General features: G+C 31.3%; 1 protein-coding gene across 1 annotated transcript in view; it reads right to left on the bottom strand.

The window, feature by feature from the left end:
* Positions 1-301: 301 nt before the first annotated feature.
* LOC126741327 (integrator complex subunit 3 homolog) overlaps positions 302-18856 on the bottom strand; it is a 58965-nt gene continuing 40410 nt past the window's right edge. Inside the window, exons 10-12 of the mRNA XM_050447730.1 lie at positions 10910-11060; positions 10626-10821; positions 302-5336 (exon numbers count right to left, since the gene is read on the bottom strand). Coding sequence (XP_050303687.1) covers positions 5271-5336; positions 10626-10821; positions 10910-11060 — 413 coding nt within the window. The 3' untranslated portion in view covers positions 302-5270. The remainder of the gene's footprint in view (positions 5337-10625; positions 10822-10909; positions 11061-18856) is intronic.

Genomic DNA, 18856 nt, shown 5'->3' on the forward strand with positions numbered 1-18856 from the left:
CAATTCCTAAGGAACATTTTCATATATAAAGAAATCATGTAGCTCAACTATTTGTAGAGTTACAATGAAATTTATGAGGCGTGGACCTTAAACAAGGCTAAAATAGCAAGTGAGGTTTCAGATACTTACCTTTGCATTTAACTCCTGGTTGCATTTTGTTAAAAAACTGTTTTTTTTTTTACAAAAACAATATTTATTTGACGGCGTGTCGTTTAAGAACCTAAAAATATTAAGGCTTCATATAAATATTATATTTACACATTTCCTATGTACACAAAATACCATTCTTTCGATAACAAAATTCATTTACAATTTTTTTTATTTAAAAAATCCTAAGAGGGGTCGTAATGTATATAAAAAAAAATTAACAGGACGAATACGTAACAATAACAATTATTTACAAATTGAAGAAAGTAACTAGGTGCGGTTTAAGTTTACACTATTTACATTGTTTATTCATTCATTTTTTTTAAATGTAATTATTTGGTTTAAATACAAATTGCTTGTGTGAAGTTACTTAGGCATATAAAAAGGCTTAATTAATAATGAAAGAATGCTTTACTTTTATTAATTTAATAAAAAACACCCCTGCAAAGCCTTTAATTGATAAAATTCACTTATTATACCCACCCCCGTTTAAAGCCTTTTCAAGTGCTTCATTTTTCCTGCTTTAAATTTAAAAGTGTTGCAAGGCATTTTTCTTCGATCACCCTGTAGTTCCGACATTTTTAAGCAGCAAAAATGTATTTGTAAAAAAACTTTAACATTGGTCAATGGCCAACGATGGCCATAAAATAAAAGTTTCTTTTTAATAAAACTTCTTTTAGCAATTTGTATCTATTAAGTTATCGTTTTTTTTTCTTTTAATTTGAAGTTTAGTACTTTAGGGGCGATTAAGGAGTCTGAAAATGTAAAATTTAAGATATGAGGGGTGGTCTACGTAAGGGAATTGGCTTGGGTTTAGAAAAATACTTGCAGGGCTAAAAAAATGCTTTTGACGTTAAATTTCCTCTTCTTTTTGGGTTGAATCTAAGAAAATGAGAGAGTGTTGTATGATTTGGACAACTAGTGTCATTAAACTGCAATTTTTTAATTATTCTATAGTAATGTTAGACGAGAAAGTCAATGTATGTAAAATATTTAACAAAAAAACACGTTTTCTATAAAATAACACCTACATAACTAAAAATGGCTTAAACCAAACCGGAGATATCGGGAATTTCAGTATTAGACTTTACCTGGCTCCTCCACAATTTTTTGCGACAAGCTTCTTGTCTTTCACTGCTCATTCACCATTTATTACATGTTTTGGTCAAAGAAAATTGTTGATTGGTAATATTCTTTTTTTTCCTCCAGTGTAATGCCCTTCATTCATTTTATATGTAAATGTAAAGATTTTTTGGAAATCGTTGAGTATTGAGTACAATTTCGTTGGCGTTTTTAGTACAATTTTAAAAAGTAAATCAATTGCCCAAGATTTTAAATAGTTGTACTGAAATCACCACACCAATATCAACTATCTAAAAAAGAAATGATCAAGGAATAAGGAAAATATGGAAGCTTAATCCCCTGGTGAAGAAAGCGGGTAAAGTCTATTATTGAAATTCTGGATTATTTAACAGCAGTCGGGCGCTTTTGCTTAACCTATTTTAATTTTTTTTGTTCCTTCCCCATTTTATGCAGAAAAAAATAAACTTTACTACCATGACTCTTTACCCTCTTCCTCCACCATTTAATTTCAATCCAGTAAAAACAACGTTGAGTATATTTTTTTCGGACACCTATTTTAGCTTTTTTGCAATATTTAAATAATGCCGAGAAATTGTTTTAATTTCAAAAAATGCTCGTAACTCAAAAACTACTCAAAATTTAAATTTGAATATTTGGGTACGTGTTCTTCAATGTTATGGGACGCGTATTTACATACTATACTACAGCACAGAGCACCATAGAACTCGGCGGCTCTGCACCGCAGTATAATATGTAGTTGAGAAATGCGCTTATACATCACTACATACTATACTACGCTACAGAGCATTAGAAAGAAAAATGTTTTTATGTGATTTTTTGGTGCTGTAAAATTGGTAGTAACAGTGAATAAATGTGTAATTATTTACGTTATTATTATTATTATTATTGGTTTTTGTTTAATTTTTGTTGGTGATTTTAATTTAGAAGATGAGGCGTGTTAAAATATTTAATGAATACATTAATGCTACTTTAAAATTTAAAAACAATGTTGTGAAGGTGTGTTGTATTTTGGGTTTTAGAATTTCGATTGTGCTTTATTTCTAAGTTAGGTTTTTTATTTTTATGTATATGAATACAAAGTATGTATCTAAATGAGTACACATAAATTGTGAGATTTTAATAAGGTGCTACCTATACTTTAGCTTAGATTTGAAATTTAAAGGGCCTAATGAATAAAAAGAAAGGAATTACTTTTGCTTAAAATATCAAAGCAAAACCTGAAGACTTTGCGGATTAGAAATGGTAGAATTAGATGCATATTCTTGTGTGTTAATGAGACAGAATGTATAGGAATATACAGGTTATTATTTATTTTCTTTTTATTTTACTCATCTACCTAATATTGTCTACCATAGATTGGACATATTGCCTATTTATACACAATATTACTAAACTTAAGGAGTTTATACAAACACCACTGTTAATCAGTAAGAAAAAGCTGCAAGATTCAATTCAATAGTATCAAAGCAAAAAGATTCAATTCAATAGTACCTATCTTAAAAAAAAATTAAAATATTTAGTGATATATTGCGATTTGACGATTGTAGGGCACAAGCTAATTTAGTGGTCTTAGAGCCTTAACGGATGGATATTTCTAACATAGAAGTGATGTTAGAAATATCCATCACACACAAATGAACGTTTTTTCAACAACATATGGTTCAAAATTTGCCTTCATATCTGGATCACATCCAGATGATCTATTTAAGAGAAAAGAAGTTGCGGTAGAACAATTAAGTTAACATTTTTTCAAATCTCGTACAGATGGTTAAGAGACTCGATTCCTGAAGCAACAAGTATGTCAAACTGAACAAAACATAAGAAAAAATAAAAACCTCATCGGAGCTGCTAAATCTATTTAGTAGAATGAAGAATATTCGTGATGAAAAAATAAGTAAAGTACAGCCTACGTCCACAAGTAGAAGATCGCAAAGACCTGGAATGACATCTGGATCAAAAAGAACTCGAAAAGAAAAATGAAAAATCATCCGAAGATGTAAGGTTCCAAGGTCACTTAACCAAGCTGTGGACTGCAATCGCCAAAATACCAAATCTCGGTAAAAAGTTTGTTTTAGGCTAACTCACTATAATAAAATTACTAATTTAGATACTAATACAACTAATTAGATAATTAGGTTAAGATAAGGTTTGGTAGACTGAGATTGACCTGTGTTTATTTTTAATAAATATTTGATAAATACCTATGAATCTGTTTATTTTTTTATTAAAATTAATCTAATAAAGTAATCCCTTACAGTCGTATCCTTACTTGGTACACCTAATTCTAAACAGCTTGCAAACTATTCTAAAATTGCAAAAAAAATTAAAGTAAACTTTAGAAGAATACTTAACGTAGTCAAGCTTAACCACTGAAGGAGTCTTTAATTTAGTTCTTAATTCATATGAATTGCAGAATATTATAAATAAACTTTTGCGCTATTACTATTGTGTGGTTCAACGTGTGGCTACGTTGAACATTTTTACCAACATAAAGGCATTTTTTCGCTATTTCAGAAAAGTTTATTCCCAAAACCTATATTTTAAAATTAATCCAAATTTAGGAATGGACTAAAGAAATTACGTTTTACGCGTACGTATTTAAAAGTTGTATTTACTTACCTTTAAAAGCCCAGAAGCCACTATTCAAATTTTTAAAATACAACACACCTTCACAACATTAGGCATTTGTTTTCAAATTTTCCAGTCGCATCATATTCATTAAATATTTAAACATCCTTTATCTTGAATATCGAAATCGCCAGCAAAAAAAACAAAATTCAATAATAATAACAACATAAATAATTACACAATAATTAAATGTGTTACTACCAATTTTCGAGCACCAAACAAATCACAAAAACATTTTTCTTTCTAATGCTCTGTAGTGCAGTATAGTATGTAAATACGCTTATGGGACACCTGTTTTAGTTTTTTTTTTTATATTTTAATAATGCTGAGACAAAAAATTTTGAAAAAAAGTTTGGAATTTCAAAAAAATGCTTGTAACTCAAAAACTACTCCAGATTTAAATTTGAAAGTTTCTGTACATGTTCTTCAGACAATTTCATTTTAAACCTATTTCCACTTTTATCGAAAAATATTGAATATTGCCAAAAAAAATTTAATTTTTTTTTTAAACTTTTGTAGCATTGATGCAAATACTTATTATTATTATTATTGAAAATTCCAAAAAATGCTCAAAAACTACTCAATGTTTAAATTTGTATACATGTTCTATACACAATTTTATTGGACATTTTTAAAATATTGCAGCATTTTTTGAAACATTTAAATAATGCGGAGATTTTTTTTTTATTTCAAAAAAATCTTACACATACATATCTCAAAAACCAATAAAAAATTAAATAAAAGCAAAGTGTGTACCTACTAAATCCTTTTTAAATCAAAAAACAAGGTATACTTGCAAATTCAAGAAATTAACCCTCTAATTAGTTAACATTGTCCAAGGACTCTTCAAAGGGTTAGGATCTAGTGTAAAATCTATAACTGAAAATCTAAATTTTAACCCCCACTCCTTTACTATTTAGGTAAGGTCCTATGAGAAAAACATGTTCTTCAGACCGATATAACTGACTTTCTTGAGGAAAATGTCGCTTTTTGAACGCATCAACAAAACATTCAAAATAATTTCCAAACATTCCTTATGTCTAACTATACTAAGCCCTTTTGTCGACGCAAGGAAATCCTCGTTACGTGGACCACCCCCTATTGATTCATATAGAACTCGAATAGCGTAATTGTGCCCTAAAAGTACTAAACTAAAAAAAAACACCTTTATCTCGCCTTAGAAGCTGGTAACGGGCAGTGTAAGTGGTTATACGGGTCTGTGGCACTCCTCACTCCTCCCAGGGCGTCCTGTTCCTGTTCCTCCTCCTCCTCCTTCTTCTTCTTCTTTTCCACGCCACTCTCCTCTTAATAAGCGTATTATTTTCATTGATATGACCGACTATCTCCCACTGCGGCCCTATGATGGGCCGACGTACCACGAATTGAATCCGTCAATCGCTTTCCGATAGGACTTTTTTTCGTTTCTTCGCCTGTTTCGGTTTTACTATTTCTTCTTCCTGTGAAACGAGTGTTAATGGCATTAGAGGGTTTTTAAAATGTCTAATATTGGTATATGGTTGACCCATAAGCCACTGTTTAAGGCTTTTATGGGTAAAGTTGCATCAGGAGCTTATAAAGATTTCATTTAATTCAATAAGATTCAAGGATTTTATGGTGTCAACTGGTTGAATCATTTGGACTTTTTAATGTATATTATGGGAATGAGTGACGTATTTCCATTAACGAAACTTAACATTAACCTTCGAAAAAACGCCGAAATACTAATTTGTGTCTAATGATTTTATTTAATTACTATTAATGCAAATTTTCTAAAGTATAACTTTTTTAGTTTTCAATTGACGGCTTGTTAGTAATAACTTTGGCACGATATATTTCACGTTATGGCGAAGGCGACGGATTAAAACTTAAACACGCTGTCAAGGCATAAGCACAGATGTAAATAGCTCCGCACCAGATAAATACTCCCATGTTAAATTTGCGGACCCTAAAAGGATGCTGGCCTGAGTGAGCTCTAGCATCCCAAGCCAAAATTATTAGTCTATGTTGCCAAATCGAGCATCCCGGTTCGTTGCGTGCCTCTACGTTACGGCGGGTAATAAAGGATTTGGATCTTGGGTATTTAGTTAAATTTATACATTTAGTGTGTAAATTTAACATTTGGGGTATTGACCAAGAGGTTTTTTTTTACATTGAAAGTTTACATCGACACTTGATGAAAGAAACCGCAAAATAGATTATTGATATTATAGAGGGAACTATAGATACATACTTAATGTATATGTATGTCAACTGAATTTATATTTCAATTAAAAGCAGTACGATAATAAGTTCTATAGTTATAATAACAGGATAAATTTAAAGCATCCTTAATTATATTTTTGTTTCATAAAATGTATATCAATGTAGAAATTGTAAATGTTAATTATACAATAGTAATTATGCAATAAGCATGGTCAGGGAAATACCCAAAATCCGAAATTAGATATTGGGTTTTTCCCACGCTCACATGACCTGCTCTCGACGAATGAGAGCATTCTAAATACCCAAAAACCCAATTGGTCTACGCAACCTGAATGGTCTATTTTTTCCTTAGTGTTATTATAAAAAAATATTTTCGCAGTGTTGTGTCTTGTTCGGCTACACTTTAAAGTCTTAAATTAAAAATGGATAAAATAGGTGCTAAAAAACGTCCATGTGGAAATAAATGTGAATATTTTAATTGTGGTAATTCACGCAGAAATTCTACCGTTACATGTGCGCGTGCCCTTTTTTAAAAAATCAAAAACTTTAAAGGAAAAATGTACCTATTTGTTGTTATATTTATGACCAATACTACAATCAATTTGCAGTTTACCCTTTAATATTTTGTAAAAAAGCAGAAGCCCAAATCAAGGCTGAAAATTTAGAATTATTTAGATTGTTTCTTAATTTCTATCACAACTAAACTCATTGTAAAAACGTATTTAAATAGTTTTCACTATTGTTTTATTTGCCCGTCTATACTTTATTAACTATTTAGATTTTTTTAAATATTTTAGGAAACGCTAAGTTGGCTGAAGTTCCAGTTGAAACCTTACGTGGTAAATACATTTGTAGAAACCATTTCAACAATGAGGACTTCCGGACAGAAAACCAAAAATATCTTAAATGTAATGCAGTTCCTCAAAACTATACTGCTTTCTTTAGCAACCCTTTTGCTTCAGATAGCGAGAAAACTTTAGTGCAGACTCCAAAAAGAAAATATACTGCAGGTGAAAACAATTCAGATTTTAAGACTAGCCCACTTATCTCTTCTAAAAAACGCCTCAAATTTGAACATGAAAATACATCCGATAAATTTATTAAGAACTTAGTAGAACTACCGGATACTATTACGACACCAAGAAAATTAAAACTAAAAAAAAAAAAAGTAAAATTTTTAACAAATAAAAATAAGTGCGGAGCTATTTACATCTGTGGCATAAGTACCAACTATAAAAAAGAAAATGTCCTCACTACGAGCCAAATACAAAAGAAATTACGGCTAGATTTAGAATAGTGGAAAAGAATCAACGCGTGACTTTGACAGGCTGTCACTCATTTTGTCGTGAAGGCGCAAGGATAAAACTTTAATAAGCAGTACAAGCCTAAATTCCAATTAAAAAATGTAAATTTTTTTGTTCTGAGTAAAATAGAAATAAAGTTATGAGCAAATTTCGAAGCCCTATTTTATTGTTCAAAAAAATATAAAAGACAAATTTGGACAGGCTGTCACTCAATTTGCGGTAAAGGCGCGCGGATCAAATTTGAAAAAGCAGTACAGGCATGAATTCCAAACATAAAAATGTGAATTTCTTCCTTTTACGTAAACTAGAAGCGAAATAATAATATATTTTACTACAGAACATAACGTTTTTGAAATCAGTGGATAGCATAAGATATTTAGGCAATAGTACTCAATAAATGTTTAAAATAAGATGTTAAAATCAATAATACAGTAAAAAAATTAAGAAGTTTGCTATACATAATTAAACAGTTAAACAAAATTTTAGATATACCTTATAGAAACCAAATTAGAGCAAATTGTCAATATTCGAAAAAAAATGAAATTTTGTGACACGCGGCTACTGGCGCTATGGCAAACGCAAATTCCAGTTGCCAACAAGTGCAAGAATAGTAATAAACCTTCGATTTAAACACCACGTCTCTAATATTTCCAAAAAGGCATATCTTGCTTTAAAATTAAAGGATTTCCACAGACATTATTTAAGTGTAGATATTAAAAAGCATTTATGTAATTCGTTTGTGTTTTCACGGTCTAATGATTGCGATGTGGTTACTGGCTGGGGTCTTGATCACAAGGATAGAGACAGACTACAATTTTAGAATGATACCGAGGATATTAAAGAACTGAGGCAGATATGTCCGAAAAACCTTTAAAACTCTTGCATTTAATTAATATTTGGCAGTAGCAGGAGAAACCGTGTTTCCTATAATATTTCTTTATACAATTTTACAGTTGTGTAAATATTTTAGAAATTATTTAAATTTAAGAAGAAATGCTATTCATTTTCTTACAATTTTACGTATCATATAAATTGCTTAAATTTAGATCTACATCGACAATCAATTTCTTGTAATACTTGTTGTTATCGGCCTTTTAGTTACATACTTTTGGTTACTACTCTTGTGGTTACTAGTATTATTATTATTTTTACGGATTTTTCTTCACCTGAGTCAAGGGCTTAGGGTTTATTTAGTATTGTTGTATCTTTATTAGTTGTTTGTTTCTCAGATTAAGTAGTATTCTATAATTGAATTTTGCCGTTAAGCAATAAACAAAAAATTAAACTCAATTATATAACAACCCCAATGCCTTGTTAAAGTTCTTTCACAGAATTTCCTTTTCCAACGTAATATGTCAAATTAAAAATAACGTTTTAAATAGTTCCGAAGAAACAAGTCGCAAGGCCTTAAATCCGGATAAAGGGCAGAGCAAGAAATGTTTTTATTATATGGGTCCTATCTATTCGGAAAACTTATTATTTAGATGTAGAAAGACTTCTCATATATTCAACAAGACCCCATAAATTCTGTAGTACCTATGTATTCTATACACCCAATCTTCGTTTTGTCCAACTTTTCGAAAGACTTTGAGACCTGCACACTGTTTCACCAAATTAAAGATCTTATTTTACCTCAGCATAGTTTTTTTCAGTGTAGATCAACAGTCACTACATTAACATAATTTCTGCGGAACGCATATTAGGCTATAAATTGCAGATACCAACTTGATGTAGTCTACACAGATGTCGCTAAGACATTGGATAGGTTGGAACATGGAATTCATTCCAAAAAACTCTATATAATGGGGTCTCATAAACATCTAGTAGTTTTTCATTTCCTACTTAGTAGATAGATCGCAATTTGTGGGATTCAGTGTGTTTAGAGCATGCAGCTGTAAGCTGATCTGAATAGGGCTTATGAATGGTGTGAGGTTAACAGACTGCCCCTTAATCTTCAGAAATGTAAGAAGATGTCAATTTCCTTGCTTAAGGATGAGATTGACTTCAGTTACGTAATAAATGATACCACACTTCCAAATTGTGGCTATGTTTGTGACCTGGAGGTGTGGGTTGATAAAAAGTTGCATCCATACAAGTCACAGTGTATTTTGTCTTGACACTTATGGCACCAATTGGGTCAAGAAAGAGCCTATATATAGAGCATGCAACTGGTTCAATGATGCTCAGTTACGGATTGGTCTGTTTGGCATGGCTTTGAATAATTTAAAATCTGTTATTTCAGATTGAATTAGACTGTTAATTGTTTTAAGTATTTAATGTATTATGTATTATTAGTTTTATATTGCACCAGTTAGTGAGTTTGATATTGTTATTGGTTACATCACCGAATTTATTGTATTATCTATCGATGTTTCAATAATTGTCTTATTATCGGGATTTGTTTCCTGTTGGGCAGTAAAATGCCCAAACATGATCGTTATGAAAATTATGTACCCTGTACATCTCAAAAGCAAAAGTAGATATAAAGCTCAGTTTTGTTTGGTGGCATGAAAAAGTGGTAGAAGTTCACAAAAATCTTTACCCTTAAAAACACTGTAAGAAGTACTGGCAGGTAACTGTTAGTTACTGTTCCTTGGGTTACAGAGTAGTGATGTGCAACGATTACTTTTATAAGTATCGGGTAGATACTGATACTTTATATCTAAGTATCAGATAATTTCTATTCGTTACAAAGTAGTCATTACTTGTATACTTGTTAGTGAATATACGCGCGAATATTAAGATTTTATGTGAATACCTATATTAAATTTAGGGCTTGCTTTGGAGTTATATTTTTTGAGTATAATAGAGGGTTATCAAATTTTCGTAAGATATTACAAAATGATACTTTAATACTTACGCTAATACTTTTCAGGAATTCAAATACTTTTACCTAGAATAAGGTATCGAGTATCGAAGTATCAAGCAACTGCGTGGCGACTGGCGACAACGCCGGGTAAATATAAATAGGTATTATTGATTAATTATTGTTGGGCCGATCGGCGGCGGTTTATTTAATTTTATTAACAATATTGCCATATTTTACTTATAAAATATATTTAGTACGCATAAGCAGCCACCGGTGACATGGAAATTTGGGATTTAAAAAAGTATTGAAGTAAAGAGTAGTTGGGGTCGAAGGATTCGAATCTTCGCATGTATCAGATATTAAAGTATCGAGTAGATACTATCCGCACACTTCTATCACAGAGGGAAGACGCACTCTAGTGTACAACTAACCTCGCTCGTTTCCTCCGAACTGTCGGTCAGATCCCGCGCGATTTGTCGTTTCGCGGCGGCCACACTCGGCGCCGCCGGTTTACTCGCCGGCGGTTTCCTGCCCCGGCCTTGCAACCGGCTCTTCGTCGCGCTTATCTCCTCCTCCTCCTCCATCAGGGCGAATAATTCGCCGAACTGTTTTCTTTGGCTGTCGTTACTAGAAAAGGAAAAAGGATCAGAGATTGAATGATTGATGTATAATAAATGAGTGCGAGAAAAAGAAGATGAATGGGCCGTTTTGTTACCTGTTACTCTGTGCGACCCCGAGCGCCCTCTGCATCGAATCCAACGTGTAAATCGCCATGCAATCGTGTTTCTCGCAGATGATACGGAGTTTTTCCAAGTGGCCCAAGACCTGGTCCGCGCTGGGTACTGTCGTACTTAGCACCTTATTACCTTTAAATAAAGAGGCAAATATTTAATGAACAAAAAAAAAACATGGTCAGCACTAAGATCGTTAAATGTCCTAAGCTCAAGTGATAGCAAGTTATCACCTAATTTAACAGATCCAAACTTAATAAACCAGCATTTTTCTCAATTTTTTAACAACAGATCTAACGACTGTGATGAAACTATAGAATTTTACGAAAACAACAAATTCAGCGCATCGAAAAAATTTAAGCTTTCCATGTGTTCTATAGAAGATGTTCATAAAATTATTCAAAACATGAAAACTACTGCTTGTGGCACAGATAAAATCACATCATCTATGTTAAAATATTGCAGTCCATTTATTGATCCTTACATAACTAATATTATTAACAGTTGCATAGAACAAAATTATTTTCCTCAAAGTTGGAAAACTGCAATAGGAATACCTTTACCAAAATCAAAAAAGCCAGAGACCTTCAATGACTTACGCATTATAGCAATTTTACCTGCCATTTCGAAAATAATGGAGAAAATTTTATACGGCCAGATGTACTCATATTTAAATGATAATGATTTCATTTCAGAATTGCAAAACGGGTTTCGTAAGGGGTATTCCACATCCTCCGCCTTGGCTGTGGTAACTGATGTTATAATTGAGGCACTGGATCATGGACTTGAAAGTATTCTTATACTATTAGATTACTCCAAGGCATTTGACACTATAAATCATCGACTCTTGTTGGCAAAGCTAAGATATTACGGTTTTGACGTCGACTCACTGTCACTCATCGCATCATACTTCTCTAACAGGTCACAAAAAGTGTTTGTTAATGGTGTGTACTCGGAGTCTAGTGCCATACTATCAGGAGTACCTCAGGGCTCTATCCTTGGCTCCCTTTTCTTTATTATTTACACTTCTGAACTTATAAGCTCTCTTCATGTCGGAAAGATACAAGCTTTTGCTGACGATACCCAGTTGTACTATCACTTCTCTTCAAAAGACTTTGTTACTTGTAACGAAACTATCAATCATGAACTAAACAACCTAAAAGATCTCTCTAATAAACATGGCCTTCAACTAAATCCATCAAAATCAAAACTTATGCTGTTTGGCAAAAGAAATCAAAACGAATATTTAAAAAATAATATTAAAATCAAAATAGATGACCAAATATTACCATTTTGTAATTCTGCTCGTAATCTAGGTGTTATACTTGATTGTCAGCTTAATTTCTCCGATCATATTAAGTTACTTCTACAAAGGTCATTTACATCGCTTAAACAACTATATTCCAATAGAAACCTTTTAGGTACCAAGTTAATGGCAATGTTATGTGAAACTCTTGTACTTTCCCACTTTAACTATGCTGATTTTATTTATGGCCCTTGTCTTCGTCAAGCGGAACAATATCGTATTCAAAAGGTGCAGAATACATGTATTCGTCTAATTTTTAATTTAAGAAAGTCAGATCACATATCACATAAAATTAATGAGTTGAACTGGTTAAATATGTCAAATCGTAGAACTCAACATTTGGGTCTTTTTATGCATGGTTTAATTACTAATTCAAAATTCATATCTAAATCTCTAAAAAATAAATTTAAAACCAATTTGAGCGTCCATGATATAAATACCAGAAATAAATTTAAATATATTATTCCTCGACATAATACAAGAACATACAAGAAGTCTTTTACTTATAATGCGATTAAAACATGTAATTCCTTGCCAAACAATGATTTACTACTTTATAATTTTACTAAGTTTAAGTCAGGATTTAGGTTGTATTTGTTTAGAGAACAGTTGAGCTCCTATTTTTTAACTCACTAGTATGGTGTGCTCCAGAGGTAACATGATGGTTGTTTACGATTGCATACAAAGGTATTTGTTTGTGTACAGTCTTGTTTTGGTGCAGGTTGTGAGTTTTATATCTCCTCCGTGTTGGATATAAGTATTTTTTTGGTGTGAACAATTGTTTCTTTATAATATTTCATCTTTATATTATTTTTCTTATTATTATTATGTATGATTACCGAAATTTATTTATTATTTATTAGGGTTAAGTTTGAGTAGCCTTAGGCTAGACTTCGCCTTTTTCTTTCCATTTGTAATATTTGTCAATCTATTGTTTTTTTTTTGAATAAAAAACGATTATTATTATTATTAAATGATCAAAGCGAATTACGTAACTTGAGCACAAAATTCAGTTTGTTGCGGTTCTGGATTTATTTTCACCTCTTCTATACACGTATAAACTCGTCGACTTGTCTAATTTGTGTGCGAAATTCGATGACTACATCGAAACGCATTATATCCGCGAGATGTGATACATCAAAACGCGTTACGATATTTGGCCAATAGGAGGCGGCAAATTCTTTAAATTCTCTCAAGATTTTTTAAATTCTCCCCTACTTAATATCGTTATTCATTAAAGTTTAGCTGTTGATGTCTTAACGTGTTGATTTGTTTGATATTTAATAAAATTGTTTTTTTTTTGCCACAAATCAAAAATAAAAAAATATCAACGCCATTAGTAATGCGTGGTCAGAATCTACTTTGTCTTCATCGAATTTAATTACCGAATTAAAAAAAAAATTAAAAAAAAATATGTAAAAATATTGCTCGAAGTTAGATTTGGGGTTGACTGTGAAGATAAAATCCGTTAGCATCTTCAGCTTTCTTTAACAATGCCTTAAGTATTGCGCCACAAATTCCAGAAGGAGTTCACGACAATGAAGAGGATAAGAACTTCTGCAAATACTTAAAAGAAGACCAAGTGAGCCATATTTAATTTATAAGTTTTTCTATTTAAATTATTTCTTGTATCTTGGTTTTATGTGTTTTATTTTATATTAAGTGAAAAAAACTGCTCAGCTGGGTTATCGGCCACAACAAAATGCATTATATCCACAGTAATCGATCGAAAAGCCTTACGTCCTACTGTTTATTGAATTTTCTCACATCTTTGTTAATTTCGATTTCAACAAGAACTTTTTACAGAAGTATTGACCAGTATCTATGAAAATACCTTACTATGCAGGTTTAAAATGAACGGAAACAAGAAATATTTGTTTTTTGTTGTTGGTGAAAAACAAAAGTTTTGATGTACGGAATTCGTTTCGAAAAGTTACTCCTCAAATGGTCTTGGAGTTCACAAAATTGTTGCCTATAAACGCGATAATGGTATCCTAAGTGATACGGTTAAAGTAAGCAACAAAGTGGTTGGCTAACTTAGGTTAGAAAGTAGGAAAAAATTATTTAGCACGTGACTTTGACAGGTTGTCGTTCACGTTAGGCATCCCAACTAGCAATTTTAGTTACGGCTACAACATTGTTTGACTATATTACTTTATTCAAGTAATAAATCGGTAACTGGTACCAAAAAAAAAACTTATAAGTTGAAATAACTGCCAAGTAAAAAATAGTAGTAAGAAATACGTAATATTAACTTAATACTTGACTATATAGTCAAACGTCGTTACTATAAAGTAGAAAATATTGGTCGGTGGGACGATTAAATGGGAACTTTTAAGTAAGCGCGATTACAAAGTTAAATTTCAAGTTCTTGCGACTACATAGAAACATCAAAATATTACCACGCAGTAATACACTTTGAAGTAATATTATCAGTAACAAGACAGAAATAGTTACCCTTATTTCTTCTTTAAAGTAATATTTACCACCTTGGCTATTAAAGCAAATTACCTTTAAGTAATTATTTCTACTATGCAGTAAAATATACTTTATAGTAGCATTTTTTTGAAATAATTTACTTATTCCTAAGTCATTTTTACTTTGAAGTAACAAAAGAAACTTCTTGGTAACTCTAACAACAATTGCACGATTTTATGAATTTGCTAAAATTTATTATCATTATTTTAATGAGGCGTTCTTTATTTTTTAACAGTAAAATTTGCTTCGTTTACATTTTTCCACTCCGGTAAGCGTTAATATCAGCTATATTAAATACAATATGAAGTAGATTAACCCCGATACAACGCCATCACTTAGAATAAAGACAAACATATAAAATTATTTGCGTTGACAAAGAAAGAGAATCAAAATGTTTGCATAATATTGTCTCAGTAACTTCTTAGTAACTAGCACTGCACAATAACTACTTTATGACATGCCGAAAACCACTATGGGACGTTAAAAAGAAGTTCCCGGGACGATAGAATTACGTATTTGCTACAGCAAAATCATTCGCAATTTTGGTAAAAAAGTGGTAACAGAACGGTGCCTAAACGGTTCCCGCGACTAGTAACCACAACTTTAAAGTATTCTTTATAGTCGCGATTACGTAGCTGTTGCCAAAAATGCAAGTTGGGATCAATTCCAAATATAAATATGTAATATTTTCCTTTCTAAGTGAAAAACCCCCTTTTATTATTAAAAAAAAATGTAAAATTGAACTTTGACAGACTATCGCTCACTTTGTGGTGAAGGCGCGGGGACAGAATTTTAATACGCAGTAGGGGCATGAATTCCAATAAAAAAAAGTTAATTTTCTCCTTCTACGTAAACTAAAAAGAAAATTATGAAATTTGAGGAAATTATGACAAATTTGAAATTATTATGAAATTTTTTTAAGTGAACTTTGACAAGCTGTCAATCAAGATATAGTGAATGCACAGGGATAAAATGTTAATACCCAGTATAGGCATGAATCACAATAATAAAAAGTAACTTTCTTACTTGTAAGTAAACTAGAAACGAACGTCTGAACAAATTTCATAACCTTTTTTATTATTCAAAAAAATGTAAAAGCAAACTTTGACAGGCTGTCAATTATGTTATGGTAAAGGCACAGGGAAATAATTTTAGCACGCAGTACAGGCATGAATTTCAATCATAAAAATGTGAATTTCTTCCTTCTGCGTATACTAGAAGTAAAAAAATTAACAAAACTGAAAGCCTCCTTCTATTATTAAAAAAAACCTAAAAGTCAATTTTGACAGGCTGTCAATCAAATTATGGTAAAGGCGCAGGAATAAAATTCAGTACAAGCATGAATTCCAAACATACAAATGTAAATTTCTTCTTTCTATGTAAGCTAGAAGCGAAGTCATGAACAAATTTGAAAACCCTCTTTTATCATTCAAAAAAATGTCAACTTTGACAACTTTGTCAACTTTGACAGGCTCTAAATCAAGTTATGGTATAGGTAGAAAAGTTTATAAAGAACCGGCTGCTCAATATGCGCACAAACCCATTTTTCAACACAAAATCGATAGAAAATCCGGTGGCAGAGAGAAAAGACGACCGCAATATATTTTCTCTCGCTTCTTATTAAAAAAACCGCAAGAACAAAGCAGCCGCCGTACTTCGTTTCTTTGTACCTGCCGGGGATTTAAAGCCTATGACGTATCCTGAAGGCCTACTCAGTGTCGTCTCGTACGGGAAGTGAGTTAATCGTGTTATAAGGCATTTAAAATCTGTTGTGTGTTTTTTTTTTAAAGTATAATAGTGAAATAGACTATAGTTTTTTTAATTAGACTATCCGATTTTTATTGTAAAAAGTAAGTAAAATTGGTTTAAATTATTCAATTGTCTAATAATTTAAAAAAATTAATGAAAATTAATTACTGTTAAAAATTATATTATTTAAAATATACTTTGATTTTAAATGACAAAATAATAAGTATTTAACTTGTAGGTATATATGTACAGCCTAGAGTGTGCATGTGTATATTAATTTTTTTACTTTCTAATTTTTTTTAGATGTCACCTAAGAAAGTAGGTAAACAAGGACAAATAATTCACAGCCAAGGGAGAGAGATTATTTCTAACGTGGAAGCTTTTATGAAAAAAGAAGCAGAGCAAGAAATTATTATTCCTTTGAAAAATGTTAAGTTAGTGAACAATATAAATTCATATTTTATTGTAGGATGTTTTCAAATTTTAATTTTTATTGTATTGATAACTTACAATAATAGTATATAATTATTTTAGACAACGTACGTTAGCTGCCACTCGAGTATCCCAGTCAACTTACAGAAGAGTGGTCCAAAGAGTCAGAAGATATAGAAAATATACCTTCCTGTTCCTTTACCAGTCCAAGGAAAAAAAGGTTAAGAAAATCTCAGAAGATTGGTAACATTACTTTGACTCAAATTAAAGATATAAAACAAATAGTGTATGATTTTTACATAGTTGAAAAAAGAAGACCTACTCTAAAATGTAAGTACAGTGTATTTCAGTTGTAAAACCCAAGTAATTTACTTACCCTACATTGCAATATAACACCAGAATATTTTATTATTTAGACAAAAGTGGCACCTGTTAAGTATTTTTTTGGGTTTGACATAAAATAACCATATGGAGATTAATGTATTTACATATTCTTATTTTGCAGAGTACCTGGCAGAGTACCTATCCTTTCTTTAATTTATTAAGCTTTTTATTTTATTAAGTTACGTCTATATCATGAGAAATTTGTTTAATACATTAATATGTTCCTTTAATTACATATAAGTTTTTTTTATAGATGGACCAAAACGGAAGATAACAGAAAAGCTCTTATGGAATCTTACGACATACGATTGAAAAGGATCAAATATTTAAAGCAAATTTTAAAATATAAAGAGGAAGGCCGTAATATTGTATATACTGGTGAAAGTTACATACATAGCAGTCATACAAAGGACAAAGGGTGGTTTGATGAAAGTCGACATGGAATTAGAAAACCCATTTCCAAAGGACAGAGACTGATAATTCTTCATGCTGGGGGAAGAAATGATTTTCTAAATAATGGGTTACTGATTTTTCGCTCAGGTACATTTTTTTAGTTATTTCTATATAAAGTAATACCAAAAATGATATTAAAATGTAATACGCAGAAATGATACTCTTAGTTCGTTGATTGGATAAGCGGGTACTTATACTTTTCAGTCTCAGTTCCCTACCCATATTTTCACCTATAATATTTAGTCAACCTTTTACCATTATCAATATTGATATTTTGATAATTAATACCACACTGACAACTTTATACGATTATTTTAAAATCTTTTATTCTTCTCTTTTTAGGGTCAAAAAGCGGAGACTATCATGATGACATGAACCATCACAACTTCATGAAATGGGCCGAAAATCAGTTAATTCCAAATTTACTACCTAATTCCGTCCTAGTATTAGAGAATGCAGCTTAACACAATGTGCCTGTAGTCAAGAATGTTTCAAGGAAAGTAATTTTACATTTGATGCAAAACTCACCAGGACAGAGTTATATGAAATAGTGTCTGAAAATAAAAAAAGTATCCTGTAAAAACCAAGTTGGACGACCTATTAGAAAAGCATGGACACATAGTGTGCCTCCATACCACCCAGAGCTTAATCCGATAGAAAAAATTTGGGCAACTGTTAAGAATTGGGTGGCAAGCAGAAATTCCACTTTTAAATTGGCGGATGTCGAAACTTTGACAAGGCAGAAATTTGCGGAAATTTCGAATGATGAGTGGATAAATATTTGCAAAGTCATCACCTTTTTGATAAAGCATTGGATTCTTTAAAATTTACAGTAAATACAGGCTCATCTGATGAAGAGATCGAACGGTCTTCATTGGATGAATCTGATTTAGGTTGTAATACACTATCTGATAGTGAATAAAAATATATAATATGTAAAATAATGAAATAAAACTTTAAGCTTATACCAATTTGTTTCTTTACACAAGTCGTTTAATACCTAATCCTTAAAAAAAAAATGCGAATAAAGAATCATTTTCAGCTACCTATTTGAAGTCCTGTTTTAAAAATAATTAGCGAACTGCATCCTCCTGTAAGTAAAACTATTTTTTATTAGATTTTTTATGGG

Source organism: Anthonomus grandis, chromosome 10, assembly GCF_022605725.1.
Source record: "Anthonomus grandis grandis chromosome 10, icAntGran1.3, whole genome shotgun sequence".
Taxonomy (NCBI): Eukaryota; Metazoa; Arthropoda; class Insecta; order Coleoptera; family Curculionidae; genus Anthonomus; species Anthonomus grandis.